This window comes from Fistularia commersonii, chromosome 21, assembly GCF_037954325.1.
Source record: "Fistularia commersonii isolate RoL2024-O1a breed Wild chromosome 21, RoL_Fcom_v1.0, whole genome shotgun sequence".
NCBI lineage: Eukaryota > Metazoa > Chordata > Actinopteri > Syngnathiformes > Fistulariidae > Fistularia > Fistularia commersonii.
This window is the reverse complement of record NC_141304.1, coordinates 390,831-408,800: the sequence shown is the minus strand read 5'-3', so window position 1 is coordinate 408,800 and position 17,970 is coordinate 390,831. Positions and strand designations below refer to the sequence as shown.

The following is a 17,970-nucleotide window of genomic DNA, read 5'->3' as shown; positions in this document are numbered from 1 at the left end:
AGGGGGAAAAAAACAAAGAAAAGCCATTTTAACAACACGCAGTTTAAGAGATTATCATGTTTTAAACGTTTGAACAGCATCTGTCCGGCTCCCTGGGCCGCAGGGCAGGACGGCGCTCAGCTTCCGGCGCGGCCACGACCGACGACAGATGAACATCTCAGCTCCGTCTGGGACGGTCTGGCTTTGCAGGCTTTTTGGTTTTTAATCAGGAACTCACACACCGGCTTCTTAGATAATAATATTCTTCGGGTTTCGGCTCGCGTTCCCTTCAGAACGGGAGGGCGTCCAGAAAGATTTTCTCCACGATGGGCGGCGGCGGGACGAGGTTCTCCAGCTTCAGGTAGAAGATGCGCTGCAGACCCTGCGTGCACAGCGTTCTCAGTTCGGGCAGTTTACCCAGGAGGCCAGACAGGCGGTTGGGTCGGGTCCGGCTCGACTCCGAGCGGCTCCCGCTCACGGGTTCCCTCAAACAAGCCACCAGCCGGGTCTGGAAGTCCTCCACCCTCTTGGGTTCTTTCAGGCCGTGGCGATCTACACGCGGCGGACGTTACAAGGAGAAGCCGTGTCTTAATGGCCTGGCGAAAGACGCGGCCCTCGGCGGCGGCGAGGCGGCGAGGCGGCCTCACCCGTGATGACGACCAGCGCGGCCAGGCAGGCGAACAGGGAGACGTCCAGGTCCAAACGGCGAAGGCTGCGGGAGAAATCCATGATGGAGTCGATCCAGTCGCCGAAGCTGCGGACGCACTGGAGCCGGTGGAGGACCAGGCCGTTGCAGAAGATCAGCTCGTTCTTCTCCGGGTTCGACCTGCCGTTCCAAAACAAACGTTTGGAAAACGTACAAACGTATACACTCACCGGCCACTTTATTAGGTACACCTGTCCAACTGCTGGTTAACACTTCATTTCTGATCGGCCAATCACACGGCGGCAACTCAGTGCATTCAGGCACGTAGACGTGGTCGAGACGATCTCCTGCAGTTCAAACCGAGCATCGGTCTGGGGAAGAAAGGTGATTGGAGTGACTTTGAACGTGGCATGGTCGTTGGTGCCAGAAGGGCTGGTCTGAGTATTCCAGAAACTGCTGATCTGCTGGGATTTTCACACACAACCATCTCTAGGGTTTACAGAGAATGGTCCCGAAAAGAAAAAATATCCAGTGAGCGGCAGTTCTGTGGGCGGAAAGGCCTTGTCGATGCCAGAGGTCAGAGGAGAACGGCCAGACTGGTTCCAGCTGATAGAAAGGCAACAGTGACTCCAATAACCACCCGTTCCAACCAAGGTAGGCAGAAGAGCATCTCTGAACGCACAGAATGTCCAACTCTGAGGCAGATGGGCTACGGCAGCAGAAGACCACGCCGAAACTGAGGCTACAATTTGCACGAGCTCATCAAAATTGGACAATTGAAGATTGGAAAAACCTTGCCTGGTCTGATGAGTCTCGATTTCTGCTGTGACATTCGGACGGTCGGGTCAGAATTTGGCGTCGACAACATGAAAGCATGGATCCGTCCTGCCTTGTATCAACGGTTCAGGCTGGTGGTGGTGGAGGTGTAACGGTGTGGGGAATATTTTCTTGGCACTTTTTGGGCCCCTTGGTACCAACTGAGCATCGTTGCAACGCCACAGCCTACCTGAGTATTGTTGCTGACCACGTCCATCCCTTTATGACCACAATGTACCCAACTTCTGATGGCTACTTTCAGCAGGATAATGCGCCGTGTCATAAAGCTGGAATCATCTCAGACCGGTTTCTTGAACATGACAGTGAGTTCACTGGACTCAAACGGCCTCCACAGTCACCAGATCTCAATCCAATAGAGCATCTTTGGGATGTGGTGGAACGGGAGATTGGCATCATGGATGTGCAGCCGACAAATCTGCGCCAACTGTGTGACGCCATCATGTCAATATGGACCAAACTCTGTGAGGAACGCTTCCAGCACCTTGTTGAATCCATGCCACCAAGAATTGAGGCAGTTCTGAAGGCATAAGGGGGTCCGACCCGTTACTAGCACGGTGTACCTAATAAAGTAGCCGGTGAGTGTCTATATACGCATCTAAGTCAAGCGTTCCTCCTGCCTCACCTGTAAGCCAGTCTCAAGATGAAGAGCTCCACGAAGGCCGACTCAAGGAGCAGCTCCCGGTCCTCCGAGCAGAAGTCGGTGAATCCCGGGACTCTTTCCGCCCAGTCCCTGATAATATCCAGGGTTCCGCTCAGCAGGTCGTAGAACTGCTTGACGTCGCCCGCGTCTTCGCCGTCCGACAGGTCGCCCGCCGTCTCCTGGTACTGGAGGAGGTTCCACGTGGCTTTTCGGGAGTTTGAAATGAGTGACTTTGAAAGCTCGACATTTACCTTGGAATAGTCGAGCTTCCCGACGGTGGGGTCGGAGTCCAAATGCGCCCTCACCAGAACGTCCACCATGTTGACGCCGCGCGCGGCGGAGGAGGCCTCGGCCAGCGTCTTGGGTTTGGAAGGCAGGCGGCCGCGGCGGCCTTTGAGTCCGTCGGTGCGAACGACTGGCGTAAAGATAGAAAGCTTTGAGACGCTCACGTGTCTGGCAGCGCTCCGCGCGCTTCACAACAAAAAAAACAAAAAAAAAAAGCAGCTGCCGTATCGATTTCGGTTTCCCTCCTTCCCGCAGCCGCGTTCCAGCTACACGTTTCATTCCCGGCTTCGGTTTCACCGGACTGTCATTTCAAACCCCGATTTGTGGTCGTCGCACATAAGTGACTGAGAAGCTTGCGGGAGGCTGACATTACGCTACCTTCTTTGACCATCCCCACGGCCAGGCATCTCTGGAAGCGGCAGAACTGGCAGCGGTTCCTCCTCCTCTTGTCCACCGGACAGTCTTTATTTGTCAGGCACACATACTTTGCATTTTTCTGCACGGTGCGCTGCGAGACGGGGGAGAGGAACCCGGCGTTACCACCGCGTTACCATGGCGTTACCATGGCGTTACCATGGCGTTACCATGGCGTTACCATGGCGTTACCATGGCGTTACCACCGCTCTGCCACACCGGGAGGGCAATCCAAAAAATTTGCCTCCGGCTATTCGGTTCAACTCCGCTTTGTTTTCGCCGACGGGCGCCGGCGCGTCGACGTAGCCTAGCGAAAGGTGTCAAGCGGAACAGCTAGCGATGCTACGTTCGTAGCATTGATCGATATGCGAGAGACGCGTCGCATTTCTGATTTCGCCTGATTTTCAAGGTTAACCATGAGCCGTCGCCGGGTTACGATCGGTACCTTCTCTCTCAGAGATGTTTACCTTGAAGAAACCTTTGCAGCCTTCACACGTGCGCACGCCGTAGTGCTGGCAGGAGGCGTTGTCGCCGCACACGGCGCAGCGCCCTTCGCCTTGCCCCGGGTCCTGGATCTTCGGGGACGGCGCCGGTCCCTCCGGGTTTCCTCCGCGCTCCGGGCGAACGGGGGGCCGGCGACCCGAAGGGACGGCGGCGGGCTGCTGAGGCGGCGGGAAGAAGGGGTCGTCCCGAACGGGCCGGACATCCTGGCGCCGCCCCGGGGGAGAACGCCGCTCCGGGCCGAAGGCGAAGAAGGAGAGCTGCTGCGCCGCGGCCGTCTTCTCCGCCACGGACGGCGGCGGCGCCGGGTCGTAGTGCCCGAAGGGCGGCTCCCACACGGACGTATGGTGACTCTGGAAGCCGGGCGCGGGAGGGGACGCGGCGGCGTACCCGGGGACGCCGTAGTAGTCGGAGCCGCATAATGACGGCGTCCGGTCCGGCCGGCCCGGCGCGAAGGAGCCGGGGTAGCAGCCGAACGCCTGGAGGTCATCCGGTCCGAAAGCTGGGCTCTGCGTCTGGCAGCCGGACGCCGCCGCGCCGTGGGAGAACGAAACCGAAGAGGCGGCGACCTTGCGGGAAAAAGCATCGCACTCTGCCACGTAGCCGTTCCCCACCAAGGTGCTAATGCCGGGTAATGAAGACGTAGACAACTGGTCCTTTGGCCCACCGATGTCCATCATCACTCTGGCACCGCCGTCGGAATTCTCCGGCTCTGAGCCGCAGAAGGCGTCGCGGGGCAGGGACCCGTGCGGCGCCCGCACACAGGGCATCGCTAGGACAGACGACAACCGTTAGCGCCGATGAAACCCCACACCGGCTCGCGGAGGAACGACAACCTTAAATATTAAACAGGAAACACAAAAAGTCGGTGGGCGAACCGCTACCGGCCTTTCAAATCCACAAACATAGAGCTCGCCGTGGTGCCGCGGCGAGCTCGGACCCGCCGGAGAGAGGACGCCGCTCGCCGTTTGCTCTCTCGGGAAGTTGCGGAGGGATCTTCGCAAGTCAGGAGCGACTTACTGCTGGCGATTTTAGGTGGTTTTACTCCGGGGGAGTCGATGGCGAAGGCAAAGACGGGAGGAGTTCACGGGGAAACCACACCGGCGGCGTCCGCTCGACGTATCCTCGACAAACGTCTCGGTTCGAGTGTTCGGCTTCGGCCGAGCGGCCCGGGCACCGGCCTCCCTTTACACAACTGTCTTACTTCACCCTCCACGCCGCATCCAGATTGAAAAACAAACAAACATAGCGTTATAATAGAGGTCATAAATGTGCAGTCGGACTGGATTTATGACACATTCAACCCGTACAATAGTGGGTTTTATGTCCCTATAAATACACTTTACACATGAGCGGGACTGGGTTCACACATATACACTGCGCCGTAAATCACACAGCAGACGCTCACACACAGCAGAGCACAGGAAAATACAGAAAATACAGAAAAATACAGAAAAATACAGGAAAATACAGAAAAATACAGAAAAATACAGTAGAATTGAGCAGTTGTATCTTTCCTCATACTCCAATCAAACCCAAGGCTGGGAAAGTTTGAACAGTTCAATCACGTTACAACATGACACTATTACAGGTGAGAGCACAGACACACACACACACACACACACACACACATACACACACACACACACACACACACACACACAGATGCAAACGAACAGGTATCACGAACTGACCTGGTTCATGCAGATCTCCGGATTTGGGAGGAGGTCCTTTATTCCAGAGAAGGTTCCAGACGAGTGTGAACCAGACGCACACACTGTCACACACACACACACTCTCTCTCTCTCTCTCTCTCTCTCTGAAAACACACACTCTCTCTGACACACACACACTCTCTGACACAAACACACACACTCTCTGACACAAACACACACACTCTCTGACACAAACACACACACTCTCTCCTCTCCTTCACTCTCTGACACACTCACTATCTCTCTCTTTCTCTCTCTCTGACACACACACACACACGCACATACACACACACACACGCACACACACACACACACACACACACACACACACACACACACACACACACACACACACACACACGCGCGCGCCCTAGGAGTCTCCCCGCTCTCTTCTCTTTATCGCGCCGCGTGCACCCCGGGGCGGACCGATGCCCAAATATGGTGTTCCGGGGGCGTGGCTTTCCGGCTGTCTCTGGCCAATCAGCGTGCCTCCCGCGGCGAGCCGCTCCGCGTCACAGACACGCAAAGTAACGCCGCCGCTGCGGGAGGCAAACACGCACTTTTACCCCGCAGCTCTTTTCAACACGATCCTGCGTCCCGTGGATCGAACTGTGCATTTGATGCACATTGATTGATTGATTGATTGATTGATTGATTGATTGATTGATTGATTGATTGATTGACTGATACTCCATAGAAGTCATACATACAAACGAGGAGCCGAATGGGAAAGATGGAGACACTCGTTACCAGGGTACACTTCTTCTCCTTCTCCTTCTCCTTCTCCTTCTCCTTCTCCTTCTTCTTCTCCTTCTTCTTCTTCTCCTTCTTCAGTCTCCTCCCTTCAGTGGATCCACCTTCACCATCGACCCCAGTTCCCTGGATCCTCCTCTCTCTGGTCATCCATCCATCTTCTCTTGGTCTTCCTGCCTCTCCAGCGTCCATCAGTCAACATCTCCAGTTCCCTCGACCATCTGGGTCTGACTTGAGGTCCACAACATGAGGTGTTCCTCTGATGGGCTCCTTCCAGACGGCGGCTCCCAAAGAGAAGCTCAGCATCTCGCCGTCCTTTCAGTCATGGTTGGTGTTTGCAGACCATCTCTCCACCGTCTCCTCCACCTTTCCTTCCGTCCGATGTTCTCCCACCTCTTTCTCCAACCATTCCGACCCGCTTGAAGCTTCTTCTCCGCTCTGGACCTTCCACCCCGAGCACCTGAACTCCTGCAACCTCTTGATCTCCACTGATTATTTCCTACAAGAACATCTCCTCCAGTCGGTGTTCCTCAATGACTCCAGGTTCTCCCCGTTCCTCCCAAATGAACCGCAGATCCTTCATGACGGTTTTGATCCTTCCAGAAGAACCGCTTGCCCTTTGCGTCCAAAGCGGTGGTGCAACCTCCATCCCGTGGAGTCGGTGGACCTTCTCCACGTCTGCGTCACGAAGTGGGAAGTGAAATGTCGCCGTGCCGACGCTCCCAACGCAGCTGCAGGGGTTTGAAAACGTCTCTCCAACACAAAGATGATGAGAAACCATTCAGCCGGTTTGATCAAGTGGTGTTTATTAAGCGCAAGGGAAACCTTCTATCATCACGTCTCCCTGGAGGCGTCATGGAGAACACCACGCTTCATGGAGAACACCACGCTTCATGGAGAACACCACGCGTCATGGAGAACACCACGCGTCATGGAGAACACCACGCTTTCCAGTTCATACAAGATGTTGCTTTGAAAGGAAGGTCTCCTCCAGCAGAAGCTGCCTGAAGTACTCGCCCTCGACTTATTGACCCGCTGGCAACAGCTAGCACAGGATGCTAACGTCGCGCGTTGGTCAACTCCTGCTTCCTGTTGCACGAGGGACGCTTGAGCGATTTGGACAAGACGACAAGAGGTGTGTGTGTGGAGTGTGTGTGCAGCTACATGACACAGACACGCAAATAAACAGGAGACGGTCCCGTGTTGTATCACCACATACGACAGACGTGTTTTCACCTACAAAACAACGACGACGACGCTTTCGCGTAACGAAACAAGAAACCTCTAACAACCGCGACGTCCCGAGAATCCGGGGCGTCTTTTCAGCGAGAGGCGGATCGAGCCGATCGAACGAATCGGTCGAGATGAACGACAACCGCGCGGACGGTCGGGGTGGAATCGAAGCGTACGGCGTGTAGCTGCGTCCAAACCGCCGCAAAATGCTAGCTAGCATTCAGCACATTAGCAAGAAGTTGCTACGGTTGCTCCGTAGCTGCATGAGGAGTCACCATAAAGATTGCAAAGACACCACAGTAAAGCGGTAAAACATAAAATAAGCACGACTTGCACGGCGTCCCGAGCTTTCATGATATCACTACCGAGTTGGCACACGATGACGGCGGGGAGATGAGGACGATACTCAAAACGACGGACGTTCGGGCGGATCCGAAACTCTACTTGAGGTGGAAGAAGCCCGAGGATTTGGTGGGCGGAGCCATGAGCATCTTCGCTTGGTTCTTGTGGGATATGTGGATCTGAAACGAACCAAAGACGAAGTGAGACGTCAAAGTCCTTTTGAAACGGGACCGCGTTCGGAAAACCGTTTTGAACGCCGCTCAGAAGGTCGAAGATCTTTTAGGCGGCGCTGTAAATGGCGCCGAAGCTCACCGTGCAGGGCGGTTGCATCCAGGGCTCCCCGTCTATCTGCATGGGCAGAGCTTTGGTCGTCCTGCACACAGGAGATCGGCTCAGCCACGAGTTCAAATCGGCCGTCGGTTTCGACCGTGACCGCGCGGTTTCCAACCTGATGGTGATCTGCGAGGTCTGCGCCAGCCGGTGCCCGGCGCTCTTCAGCCCCGTGTAGATCTGTCCCATCTCCATGGCGCCTTCCAGACCCACCACCTCCACGCGCTTGTCGCTGATGTCTGCAACGACAGTTAGCGTGAGGAGACCGACGACCCGAGGATCCGGGTTTCGGGGGAAACGTTCGGCCCGTCCGACCTTGCGAGACGGTTTTGAGCGGTTCGGGGTCGGCGACCACCTCGCCGGGCTCCGCCTCCGGGGCGCCTTCGGGCTTCTTGGACTCGCCCCAGAGGTTGGAGCCGCCGTGCATGCTGGGTATGTTGAGGACGGCGATGCCCTCCAGAGACACGGCGCTCAGATCCAGGCGCCGCCCGCAGCACTGCGACAGAACACCGCGTTCACACCCACGCGCAAAAACAAAACGCGTTCGGCGGCGAAGAGGATATGGATGGTCACCTCGATGGTGAGACACTCCTTCAGCTTCTTGCAGGACGCAGAGATGGTCTCAGAAGTGGCAAACTCAAAATACCACAGCTTGTTTTTCATTCTTGGAAACAAACAAAAGAAAAGAACGATCACACACACACACACACACACACACACACACACAGCACCTCATGAAACTATAAACGGGTAACATCTGATGGCCCCCACATGACCAAAGTAACAATATCACAACAATAGCACTTTCAACTTGCAAAATACATATTTTATTGCCTGTTTATATATTGTATAGTTCTTTGATTGCCTATCTGTATATTTTATATATATTGTCTATTTTATACAGTTTTAAATTTGTATTGTCCAGGACTCCAGATGGAAATGAGCTATGAGCTATAATCTGGTAAAAAAAACATCTCTGCCTCTGTGCTTGATGTATTCGTACACTGTCCTAATAAACTTCTGAACAAACAAACAAACAAACGAGCGCTGCTCATTTCTAACCTGCTGTTGAACCTCTGAGGGTGTTTTTCCCGCATGGAGTGGAATCGATGAGCGATGGAGGCGTCCTGCGCACGCAAACACATCAAATCACACTCGCGTCTCCGTCCGGTTCGCGTCACGAGCGCATCGAACGGCGAGCCGAGGCCTCGGATGTTCGACGAGTCCGATCGCGGAAACGCTCGTGACGTTTCCGATGACCAGACGAGACTCGCGCATCCTGGAGTCCAGAAGACGCCCCTTCGTACCGACGACAGAAATACATCGGAAAAACAGACCTCGGAACGAGCACCGGCTCTCCGGAAGCTTTAGCTCCGTCCTAAAAGTTTCCTTCCCGCCTGTATTTATTGGGATCGTCTCCCGAGATCACCCTCTTTTGCGTGAGGGTCCTTATTGGCCAGAGAGGCTTTAACTTTAACGCACGGCTAAAAACAAGCGCAGACGTCGCCCACTCCGTCATCCTCCTCACTGCCTGCAGGTACTGCGTTCCCACGGTAACCGATGCTCTGGTCCGTCTCAAATCCCCCCCGATTCGCGGTCCGAGATGAACTCCTTCCGTGTCTGAAAAAAACAAGCCACGGCCTTTTCCAGGGCCTTCTGGAAGGCCCGGTGTCTCTCCTCGACTTGTTTCACGCGGGCTAAAAGTACTAACGCAATACATTAACTCCGGTATGAAAGCGAAGACGCCGACGGCGGGAATGGTCGGCTCACCACTCCGATGGAGAAGTAGTTATTGATGATCTCGTAGGGCACGGGGTCGCCGGCCTCCTGGGGATCATCCGGTATCACCCGAACGCTCCAGCGGTCCATCAGAACCGGCTCGCTGCTCTCGATCTCTCTCAGGATCTCTCTCAAATCGCACCCCTCGTATCCTTGGCGCCCCGGAAGCAGAGCACAGGGTCGCCGTGAGCGCTTTAAATTGCGTTCGGCCGGCGCGACGCCTTTACGGCCCTACCTCCGCCCCAGCGCAGACAGCGGGCCAAGTCGTTCCCCGTGCCCAGGGGCAGCACGGCCACCGGAGGACGAACCTGCAGGTCCGCTTTGTCTGCAAGACCAGATTCCAGAGTCAGTCCTCGGGAACTCGCTCGCCATCACCCTTCGCATTTTGAGGCGTACCGATGGCGTCCAGGAGCCACCCCACCGTGCCGTCTCCTCCGCACGCCAAGATCCTGTACTCCTGGACGTTATGGAAGAAGTGAAGTCTATAAAGAAACAACCGAACGGATTAACGGCGTGAATGAAAAGGGCTAAATACGCATCGGCGGCTCGTGAGGCGGCGCCGGTCGGTGTGGGCGCCGCTCACCCCGGGGCCGGACCGCCGCCGGAGAGGTTGTACACCTGGCGAGGGTTCAGCAGGTACTGGAACTTCCTCAGCACTCTGTGGAAGTCACACACACACACACAGGAAGCGAGGGGGCCGTTATGCACGTGTGTGTGTGTGTGTGTGTGTGTGTGTGTGTGTGTGTGCGCGCACCTCGACGGGCCAATCAAAACTCACCTTTCGCCCTGCTTTCCACCGCTTTTGGGGTTTACAAACACCAGCAGAGGGTGGGTGTCAGGAACCGGGACAATCTGGCAAATGAGAAGCACGTTATCAACACGTGCACGGCCGGCGTGCACGTGGCCGCTCCCGAGGTCATTCGAACTACGGCGCGTCTAAAAACGTCTAAAACACGTGGACTCGGAGCGACGAACCTGCAAGACGTGTCCGTCTGGAGTGACGTTCAGCAGGCTGGTGTCCTCCTCCTGGAGGAAACAGCGGGATAGCAAAGCTTGAAGGAAAACATCCCATAAAGGAGGCGTCTGGAGCGGCCCGGTTTACCTTGGAGACGGCGTAGATGGCCCACGGAGGGAGGACGTGGTCCCTCAGAGCTCCGCAGTCGCAGGCGGACGAGCCCGCCGACGTGCACTCGTCGTGTCGCTTGAGAAGAGACGGCACTCAGTGACCTCCGGCAGGACGTGACCTTCTCCGGCGAGGAGGTGAACTCACCATCTCCTTGCACCAAACGCAGTGCCGCCCCGCCGACGTCTTGATCTTCTTGTGGCAGACCTGACACTTGGTGGAGTTACAGTCCGTCTGGATCCAGTCGTGAGCGGCGATCTGCAACACGTCAAAAAACACCATGGCCACCTTTGCCTCCGTGCTGGTTTCCACCTCCGGCACAAACATCTAGCGCTTCTTGTTCTGGACAGAAGGACGCCGTGCGAGCGGAGCTTTGTTTTTCCTGGTTATAAAGAAGCCGGGACGCGGTTCCGATGGCGGCGAGGTTTCGGTCGCCGTGACGGCTTTCACAAAGCCTGGACACGTGTGGAGACGCTGCCAGAAAATCATCCGCCATTTAACTTTATGACTTTAGATTATTTTGGATCCGAGTGACTCGCCAGACGCGTGGCTCCGCCTCCACGTGGCTCCGCCTCCACGTGGCTCCGCCTCCACGTCGGGGAAGAAACACGGAGCGGCTCATTGTCTGCGGCGGGTAAAATTAGAGATTTAACAAATGTACTGAACAGACCGCGCCGGCTGTAATCCGCACTTAAAAACACACCGGGCGGCACGATGGGGTGCACTCATTACCGACCACTGTGTGTGTGTGTGTGTGTGTGTGTGTGTGTGGATAGAGAAGATAACCGGCTGAATAAACCTCCTTAAAGCCGTTACATTAACGTGCAGATGTGAAGGTTGTCGTGTTGCTTACACCAATCTCATTTTTACTTTTGACAAACGTGCGCGCGCACGGTTGCGGGTTCTTGTTGGCGCACTGGTTGTGGACGGTGTACTTGCAGCCTGAGGAGAGAGGAAGCCACAGCGAAGCGCCGTCAGAACAACTCGAACGACGACCGCAGTTCTTACACGACCTTCTAAGAAAGAAAGCGTCGTTTCCCGGTCGTAAGAAAGAACGGAAGCGGACGAGAACATCCGGAAGGATCTCCGTCCTCCTTACAGGTGCAGCAGAGCCCCTGCTTGCCGAGTCCGAGCAGCATGCTCTGACAGACGCCGCAGTACGTCGGCTTGTTGTAGTGCTTCATCCTCCAAATGTGCTGCCCGTCCCGCTCCGTCACCTGCGGCGGGTCAGGAAAGGGAGATAAACGGCTTCCGAATCCTTCTTCGGAACATCTCGCCGCCTTCGACGCCGTCTCACCTTCAGTCCGAGCAGCACCAGCAGAGGCACGTTGTTCATGCCGCCCTTCAGCCACTCCTCCAGCGTCACCGTGCCGCTGTCGTCCACGTCGATCGCCGTCATCATGTCCTTCAGCACCTGCGCCGGGAAGGGATGTTTCGCCCGGGAAATCAAACGATAAGAGCGATACGGCTCGGAGGTCGAGAGGTCGCCGACGGAGACGCTCACGGGTCGCAGCTCGGTCACGTCCCAGCCCAGGTAATCCGCCGCACGCATCATCTGGGTGATGATGCGATCCACTTCCTGTCAGAAGAAGACAAGCCGTCGACGAGCCGAAAAATCACCTCGAGGTTTCGCTTTTCCCCCTTTTTTGTTTGTTCTTACGGAGGTTTAATCACAAAAAGCAGCGCAGGGACATTAGCCTCTGAGGTTCGGATCGATTGGATAAATTGATTGATAAATTAATAGGATAAATTGCGGAGGATACATTGCATGAAAGGAAAGGATGTACAAGACAGTGGTGAGACCAGCCATGATGTTTGGACTAGAAACTGTTCCAATGACCAAAAGACAGCAGGCAGAACGAGAGGTTGCAGAGATGAAGATGCTGAGGTTCTCTTTGGGAGTGACCAGGATGGAGAGGATCAGGAATGAGTCCATCAGAGGAATGGCACATGTTAGATGTTTTGGAGAGAAGGTCAGAGAAGCCAGACGGAGATGGTTGGGTCATGGACAGAGGAGGGAGAGAGAATATATTGGTAGACGGATGCTGGAATTGGAGCTGCCAGGCAAGAGGTCTGGAGGAAGACCAAAGAGAAGATTCATGGACGTCGTGAGAGAAGATATGAAGGTAGTTGGTGTGAGAGAGGAGGATCCAGAGAATAGGGTTAGATGGAGAAAGTGGACTCGCTGTGGCGACACATGAAGGGAAAAGACCAAAGGAAAAGAAAAATTTGTCACAGGGGTGCAGGACACGTATGACCGAGACAAAGTGATGCTTGAGATGGTTTGGACATGAACAAAGGAGTGTTCATGGTGAAGATCTGGGTAGAAGGTTGCTGAAGGTGGAGCTGCCAGGCAGGAGGTCTGGAGGAAGACCAAAGAGAAGATTTATGGACGTCGTGAGAGAAGATATGAAGGTAGTTGGTGTGAGAGAGGAGGATCCAGAGAATAGGGTTAGATGGAGAAAGTTGACTCGCTGTGGCGACACCTGACGGGAAAAGCCGAATGAGGAAGAAGAAGAAGAAGGTTCGGATCGATTGGAGACGTTTGAAAAACGACTATGTCACGCTATCGCCGATATTATTCAACACAAACCCGAGGTTCTCTTTCACGTAACAGGAAATTTTGAACTCCGGGACCTGGAGCCTGCAGCGCAGGGCTCCAGTCCAAAACCGTCTTTTAAATCTAAAATGTAGAAGTGAGTGTAAAAGGTGTATTCTGGAGGAAACTCACGGAGCTGTCCAGGAGGCCGTTGCCGTCTTTGTCGTAAAGTTTGAAGGTAACTGAAAGCACAAGAGAAACGTGTGTGAAGGCTCTTCCTCGCCGCGCCGCGTCCGAAACCATCGGGAGGCAAAAACCACCGACATTCCAGCTTCTCCCGCGGCTGCCCGTCCTCCAGCACCGAGAAGTAGCAGGAGACGTCGCGAAGGAAGACCCCACCTGGAGGACCGGCGGAAAAGAAGAACAAGTCGGCGAGGTCGGGTTCATCTCCGGAGCGACGCCGCGTCGCTCTACGGGAGCAGACGCAGGATTCGGCCTTTCGACAAAAACCGGCGAACCTCCTTTGGGCGAGGAGCTCTTGGCGCCGCCGCCCTGCTCCACGTGCTGGAAGTAGCGGAAGAGACGATGGCCGAAGTCCTCGGGGAAGTCGTCCACCTCCAGGTAGGTCTTGAGGAAGAGGCAGAATCCCGCCGCGTCCAAGCACTGAGCCAAGACATCCCACAGTCAGTGACGGCGCGAGCGCCGGGCTTCTTAATGCCTCCCTCTTGGTGCGACGCACAAATAGCAGAAGCTAAACCGGCGAGCGACATGCTCGTCACCGGCGAGGTCAGAGGTCGGCAACCCCATGCTCTTCCATCTTTACACCGCGGCTCCGAGCGGCTCGGGAAAATAAATGATAAATATTTAATTGAAGTGCGTTTCATTTGTGTTCATTCCTTTTTTTTGACTTTTAGTTCTGAGTTGGAAGATTATTGTGATCTTGAAATATAAAATATATAAATAAAATTATATTTATTGTTTTTCGCCTCTCAAAATAACGTCACACCAGCGGTAAAGTCCAGATTTGCAGATGCCGTGCGCAGAAGTTCAGGAGCAGAAGTCCCATAAACAAGGTGAAATAAATGTTTATGAAGATATTTTGCCAATATTTATTTTTTATTGTTTACTGACACAGTGATTTTTTTTCCCGATTTATTTTTCAAATTCCGGTCAAGGCTCCGCTACACGCTCTGAAAGCCCAAAGCTCAAAATGACTTCATTACATCAATAAAATTTAGTTTTCTCTGTAATACTTTGTGAATTTCAGAAGCAACACACTTGTTTATACAAAGTGTGAAGGTAATAAAAAGCAATATACACAGCGGCACCTTTATTTTAGACGTCAAAAAGTAATTACGGCTCCCGGTGTTTTCTTTTTCGAGGAAACCGGGTCCAAGCGTCTCTCTGGGTGTTACGGGTTGCCGACCCCTGGTTTAAGGGGCTCCCGGTTGGAGTCGCACCGTCCGGTGAACGCCGGCGACACACACCGCTACGTGCTTCGTGTACTTTTTCATTCATATTTGTTGCGGCAGGTGTGCGTGAAATGTGAAAACCGCGGGGCCACTGACCTCTCCGAAGGTGTGCTGGGCCAGCCGACCCCCCGGGTGAAAGTCCTTGATGACATCCTTCACCCTGGAGTTGCTGTCTGGAAGCGTGAAAAGCAAGCAGCGGTTGAGTTTCCGGAAAACTTCACCCCGTTTGCACTCGGCGGCTTTAAAAACAATCTTATTCGACCGCGGAAACGTCCGTCCGACACTCGTCTCACGCCGTGATTATATGGGCGCTAAAGCAGGAAGCCGACATTAATTGCGGAAAGCGTGTGTGTCCTGTATTAAAGCCGGCTTTGGTAACACACACTCCGGGCTTCTCTGTGGCTGAGCGAGGCGTAATTATCCATTCATCCATTATCCGGCGCTGCTCGCGCTAAAAGCCTAAAGACCCATTTCATTTCTTCCAAAGCCTGCGGACGAAGGGACGAGTATTTTTAGCGCTTTTTCCTGTCACTCTGCATTAGCCACCCGCGGCTTATGAGCGTCCACTTACAATTTGAGTTGTTTTTTGTGTTTCGCCTCGACGGGAAGCGTCTCTCCGGCGGCGACGCTGCGCCTCTTGTCTCAGCGGCGAGCGTAAAGTCCGATCGTGAGGTTGGAGACAAAAAAACGCCCGGCAGAGACGCAACTGGGTTTTCCCACCTGACAAACACTTTGACCGGAGCAAAGTTGTGGAAACACTTTTTCTGCACCCCCCAAAACACACACACACACACACACACACCTTCGCCACCATCAGCGGCCTGGTGTCCTCCCACTTTATCCAAGCCTTGTGGTTCTTTGGACCAGAACAGTGAATGAGCCTCTGCAAGGCTTTCTCTGTCTGCTTCCTTGCTGGAAAGCCCAGACTGAATTAAGGGACTGAACTTTTGGACGCGACGCTCTCCACATTCCTGCAAAGTATTTGTGTGACGTTGACGAGCCGCCTCGCAGCCTCGCTGTGAAGAGGAACGCCTTTTTGACTCTTTTATTGACATCGACTCCCGAAAGACACATTTTCCCGAACTTACGACAGAATGTCGTTCGAAAGAAGACATTTTGGTTTTGTCGCGTGTGTTGAAGGACACTTACATTCCATGTAATGCTGCAGCTGGATGAAATCCACGGGCGTGAGGGATCCCTCCGAGTCGTCGGGCGTAGCCATGTCTGCCGGCTGCGGGAGGAAAGCGCAGGTTCACACGCTTCTATTTTTCTTTGCTGGTTTCGAACTGGTCGGCCTCCATTCCTGGGAGCGGAGCGTCGACCGAAACGCCTCCCGCACCTCGGCGGCACAAAAGTCGAGCGCTTTTGTAAACCGACGCCTCCCGGAGAACAAAACGACAAGGAATACGAACGATGCGAGCGGTTTAAGGAGCGGCGGCGGGGAAGAGGCCCCGAAGCCGGCGGCGGAAGCGCTGCAAGAACCCGACCGTTAGATCCCGTTAGCGTCGTCGACCTTTGACTCGCTTAGAAATCACCGCTCGGGAGCCATCTTTGAAAAGGGCCTCCGTCGCACGGGATTATCATCCAGATTGTCGTGGTCTCTGCGAAGGCGGCGGGCCGGTGTCTGCAGAAACCTCCGACCCCTTACCTGATCTCCCGCGGTCGTCCTCGCGCTCCCGTCGGCTGACAGCAGACGTCGGACGGCGGCTGACTTGTGCCTGGACGGACGCCGCCGCATTAGCGGATATACTGGATTAAGGCTGAGCTGGGTGGGCGGGTGGGCGGGGTTTCCGCCGTCGTAATCACCGGCAGCGGCGCGGCCTCCGCGCGCACGTTGCCGCGCGGAGGTCAGGTCAGATCTTATCTATACGCCGCCGAAACCCAGCAAACGCAAGCCGCAACGTCGGGAACGCCCACCGACTCGGGGCCGGGGAGCGGCTCCGCAATAAACACCAGGAATCAGACGTAAAAAAGAACGCTCAAACGTCTGACGGTGTGGATGCAAATATTTACCCTAAAATGCTGAGCCGTTAGGAATGGTGTATTTTTCCCGTTCTACCCGTTGGACCGCCGCAAAGGGAAGGTTTCACCGTGGCATTTTTGCGTTTTCAGCCGAGGAGGGCCGGAGTCGTTTTGACTTTACGGTAATATCCAGGCGCGCAGCTCGAGACGCCTCGCTGTTTAGGATACGCAGAGGATAAACTCCTACATCAACCGCTCACCTCGGCTGCAGCGACCTGCTATTAATGTTGCAGTCGGCAGGAAAGAAGGATTAACGTCCTCCGTCGACCAGCGGCCTCCACAACAGTTCCGGCGTCCGAAATTTTTTGCGTTTCGTTTTATTTTACCGTCACTTACTTGTAGAATCTGCAGAAACTCACTTATCACTGTGACAAACAGGGCTTTTAGGAAAAGCAAAGGGCAAACATCTGCACCTATGATAAGAAGACCAGCTGCATCTGCACCTCCAGCCGCCTCCTGCATCTGTCACTCACTCAGCAGTTCATCTATTTTTATCCCTCTGCTGTCGTCGCCTTGTCCTTTTTAACGTTCCCGTTTACATTCATTGCTATTGTTTAACGTCTTGGCGACCCGCCCGCTGCCACACCCCCAATCCATAAAGTATTATCTTAAATGGCTAATAAACTGCGTATCTACTATTTGGATAGCCAGCGGCGGCAAATATTGGTTTGTCACAATAGATTCTCGGATTGAGGGCCCGTCAAACGCTGTCAAATGACAAATGCGGATGTTCGCCGGCCGCCTGCGACAAGGCGGTTCTTGCAAGAGACCCGCCGGAGGCCTGGAAAATGAATCCTGAGACTCGGGAGGACGGGGAAGCTGTCTACAGCTGCTCGCTGATCGTCACCCGAACCTGACAACGGCGACGAAGACCCGCGTGCACAGGCGATTTCTCAACACGTGTCGGTTTGCACGATAACGTCGGAGGCGGTTTGCGCGGGCCCTCGCTAGGATGGAAGCTAAGCTCGAATTATTCGCCCGCAGGGTCATTGTTTCGACTTGAGAGGAGAGGATTCGGAGAATCGGTTCAGACGAAAGACGCCGATTTCGCTGCGGCCGAAAGAAGGGTTTGAAAGTATAGCTCGTCAAAAGCATTTCGTACATCTCAAGGCAAGACGGCACACGCAAAGAGACGTGGAATTTGACGTGACAGATGGTGTCGAGTGCCAGTTCCACGCAGAACAGCGGCAACACTTTATAGACACTTTATAGCCTTGACTTGTTACTTTGACACTTTAAAGTTTTATTCTTATTCTCCCCCCTTTTTTATACTGTTTGTACAATTTCCTACTATTATCTATTATTGTTATGTTTTACTTGAAACTCTGGCACAACAATTTCCTTTGCTATAAATAAAGTT

At 54.3% G+C, this 17,970-nt stretch overlaps 2 protein-coding genes across 3 annotated transcripts; both read right to left on the bottom strand.

Annotated features, from left to right (window-relative positions):
* Positions 1 to 32: 32 nt before the first annotated feature.
* On the bottom strand, positions 33 to 5,383 carry LOC147221830 (putative nuclear hormone receptor HR38). Of its 2 annotated transcripts, none has more exons than XM_086167786.1 (8): positions 4,997 to 5,383; positions 4,323 to 4,512; positions 3,269 to 4,074; positions 2,766 to 2,895; positions 2,354 to 2,517; positions 2,085 to 2,287; positions 627 to 805; positions 33 to 531 (listed from the first exon to the last, which is right to left on the bottom strand). In XM_086167786.1, the coding sequence occupies exons 3-8, from the start codon at positions 4,070 to 4,072 to the stop codon at positions 269 to 271; spliced, it is 1,743 nt and encodes a 580-aa protein (XP_086023912.1). In that variant the 5' UTR covers positions 4,073 to 4,074; positions 4,323 to 4,512; positions 4,997 to 5,383; the 3' UTR covers positions 33 to 268. The 2 variants fall into 2 exon arrangements, with proteins under 2 accessions (XP_086023912.1, XP_086023913.1); XM_086167787.1 differs by having other exon boundaries at positions 3,269 to 4,138; positions 4,997 to 5,372.
* A 1,177-nt stretch (positions 5,384 to 6,560) lies between these two features.
* Positions 6,561 to 16,333, bottom strand: dgkab (diacylglycerol kinase, alpha b). The gene is made up of 24 exons (XM_086168876.1): positions 16,237 to 16,333; positions 15,738 to 15,819; positions 14,685 to 14,761; positions 13,635 to 13,779; positions 13,441 to 13,515; positions 13,309 to 13,358; positions 12,082 to 12,156; positions 11,875 to 11,991; positions 11,677 to 11,794; positions 11,431 to 11,519; positions 10,725 to 10,835; positions 10,557 to 10,655; positions 10,430 to 10,480; positions 10,233 to 10,306; positions 10,038 to 10,112; positions 9,851 to 9,936; positions 9,690 to 9,779; positions 9,446 to 9,606; positions 8,738 to 8,802; positions 8,249 to 8,339; positions 7,991 to 8,171; positions 7,794 to 7,914; positions 7,658 to 7,718; positions 6,561 to 7,524 (listed from the first exon to the last, which is right to left on the bottom strand). The coding sequence occupies exons 1-24, from the start codon at positions 16,324 to 16,326 to the stop codon at positions 7,444 to 7,446; spliced, it is 2,265 nt and encodes a 754-aa protein (XP_086025002.1). The 5' UTR covers positions 16,327 to 16,333; the 3' UTR covers positions 6,561 to 7,443.
* Between the last annotated feature and the right edge of the window lie 1,637 nt (positions 16,334 to 17,970).

Bases quoted from the DNA above. Each gene is read 5' to 3' on its own strand.
- dgkab (XM_086168876.1), bottom strand. From the start codon at position 16,326: ATGCGGCGGCGTCCGTCCAGGCACAAGTCAGCCGCCGTCCGACGTCTG. The intron at 10,656-10,724 runs GTGAGTTCACCT...TCTCTTCTCAAG, and splicing joins GCGTTTGGTGCAAGGAGATG to CGACACGACGAGTGCACGTC. The intron at 7,525-7,657 runs GTGAGCTTCGGC...GGTTCGTTTCAG, and splicing joins GGATGCAACCGCCCTGCACG to ATCCACATATCCCACAAGAA.
- LOC147221830 (XM_086167786.1), bottom strand. From the start codon at position 4,072: ATGCCCTGTGTGCGGGCGCCGCACGGGTCCCTGCCCCGCGACGCCTTC. The intron at 2,288-2,353 runs GTAAATGTCGAG...AACCTCCTCCAG, and splicing joins GGAAGCTCGACTATTCCAAG to TACCAGGAGACGGCGGGCGA. The intron at 532-626 runs GTGAGGCCGCCT...CGCCGCGTGTAG, and splicing joins CGCGCTGGTCGTCATCACGG to ATCGCCACGGCCTGAAAGAA.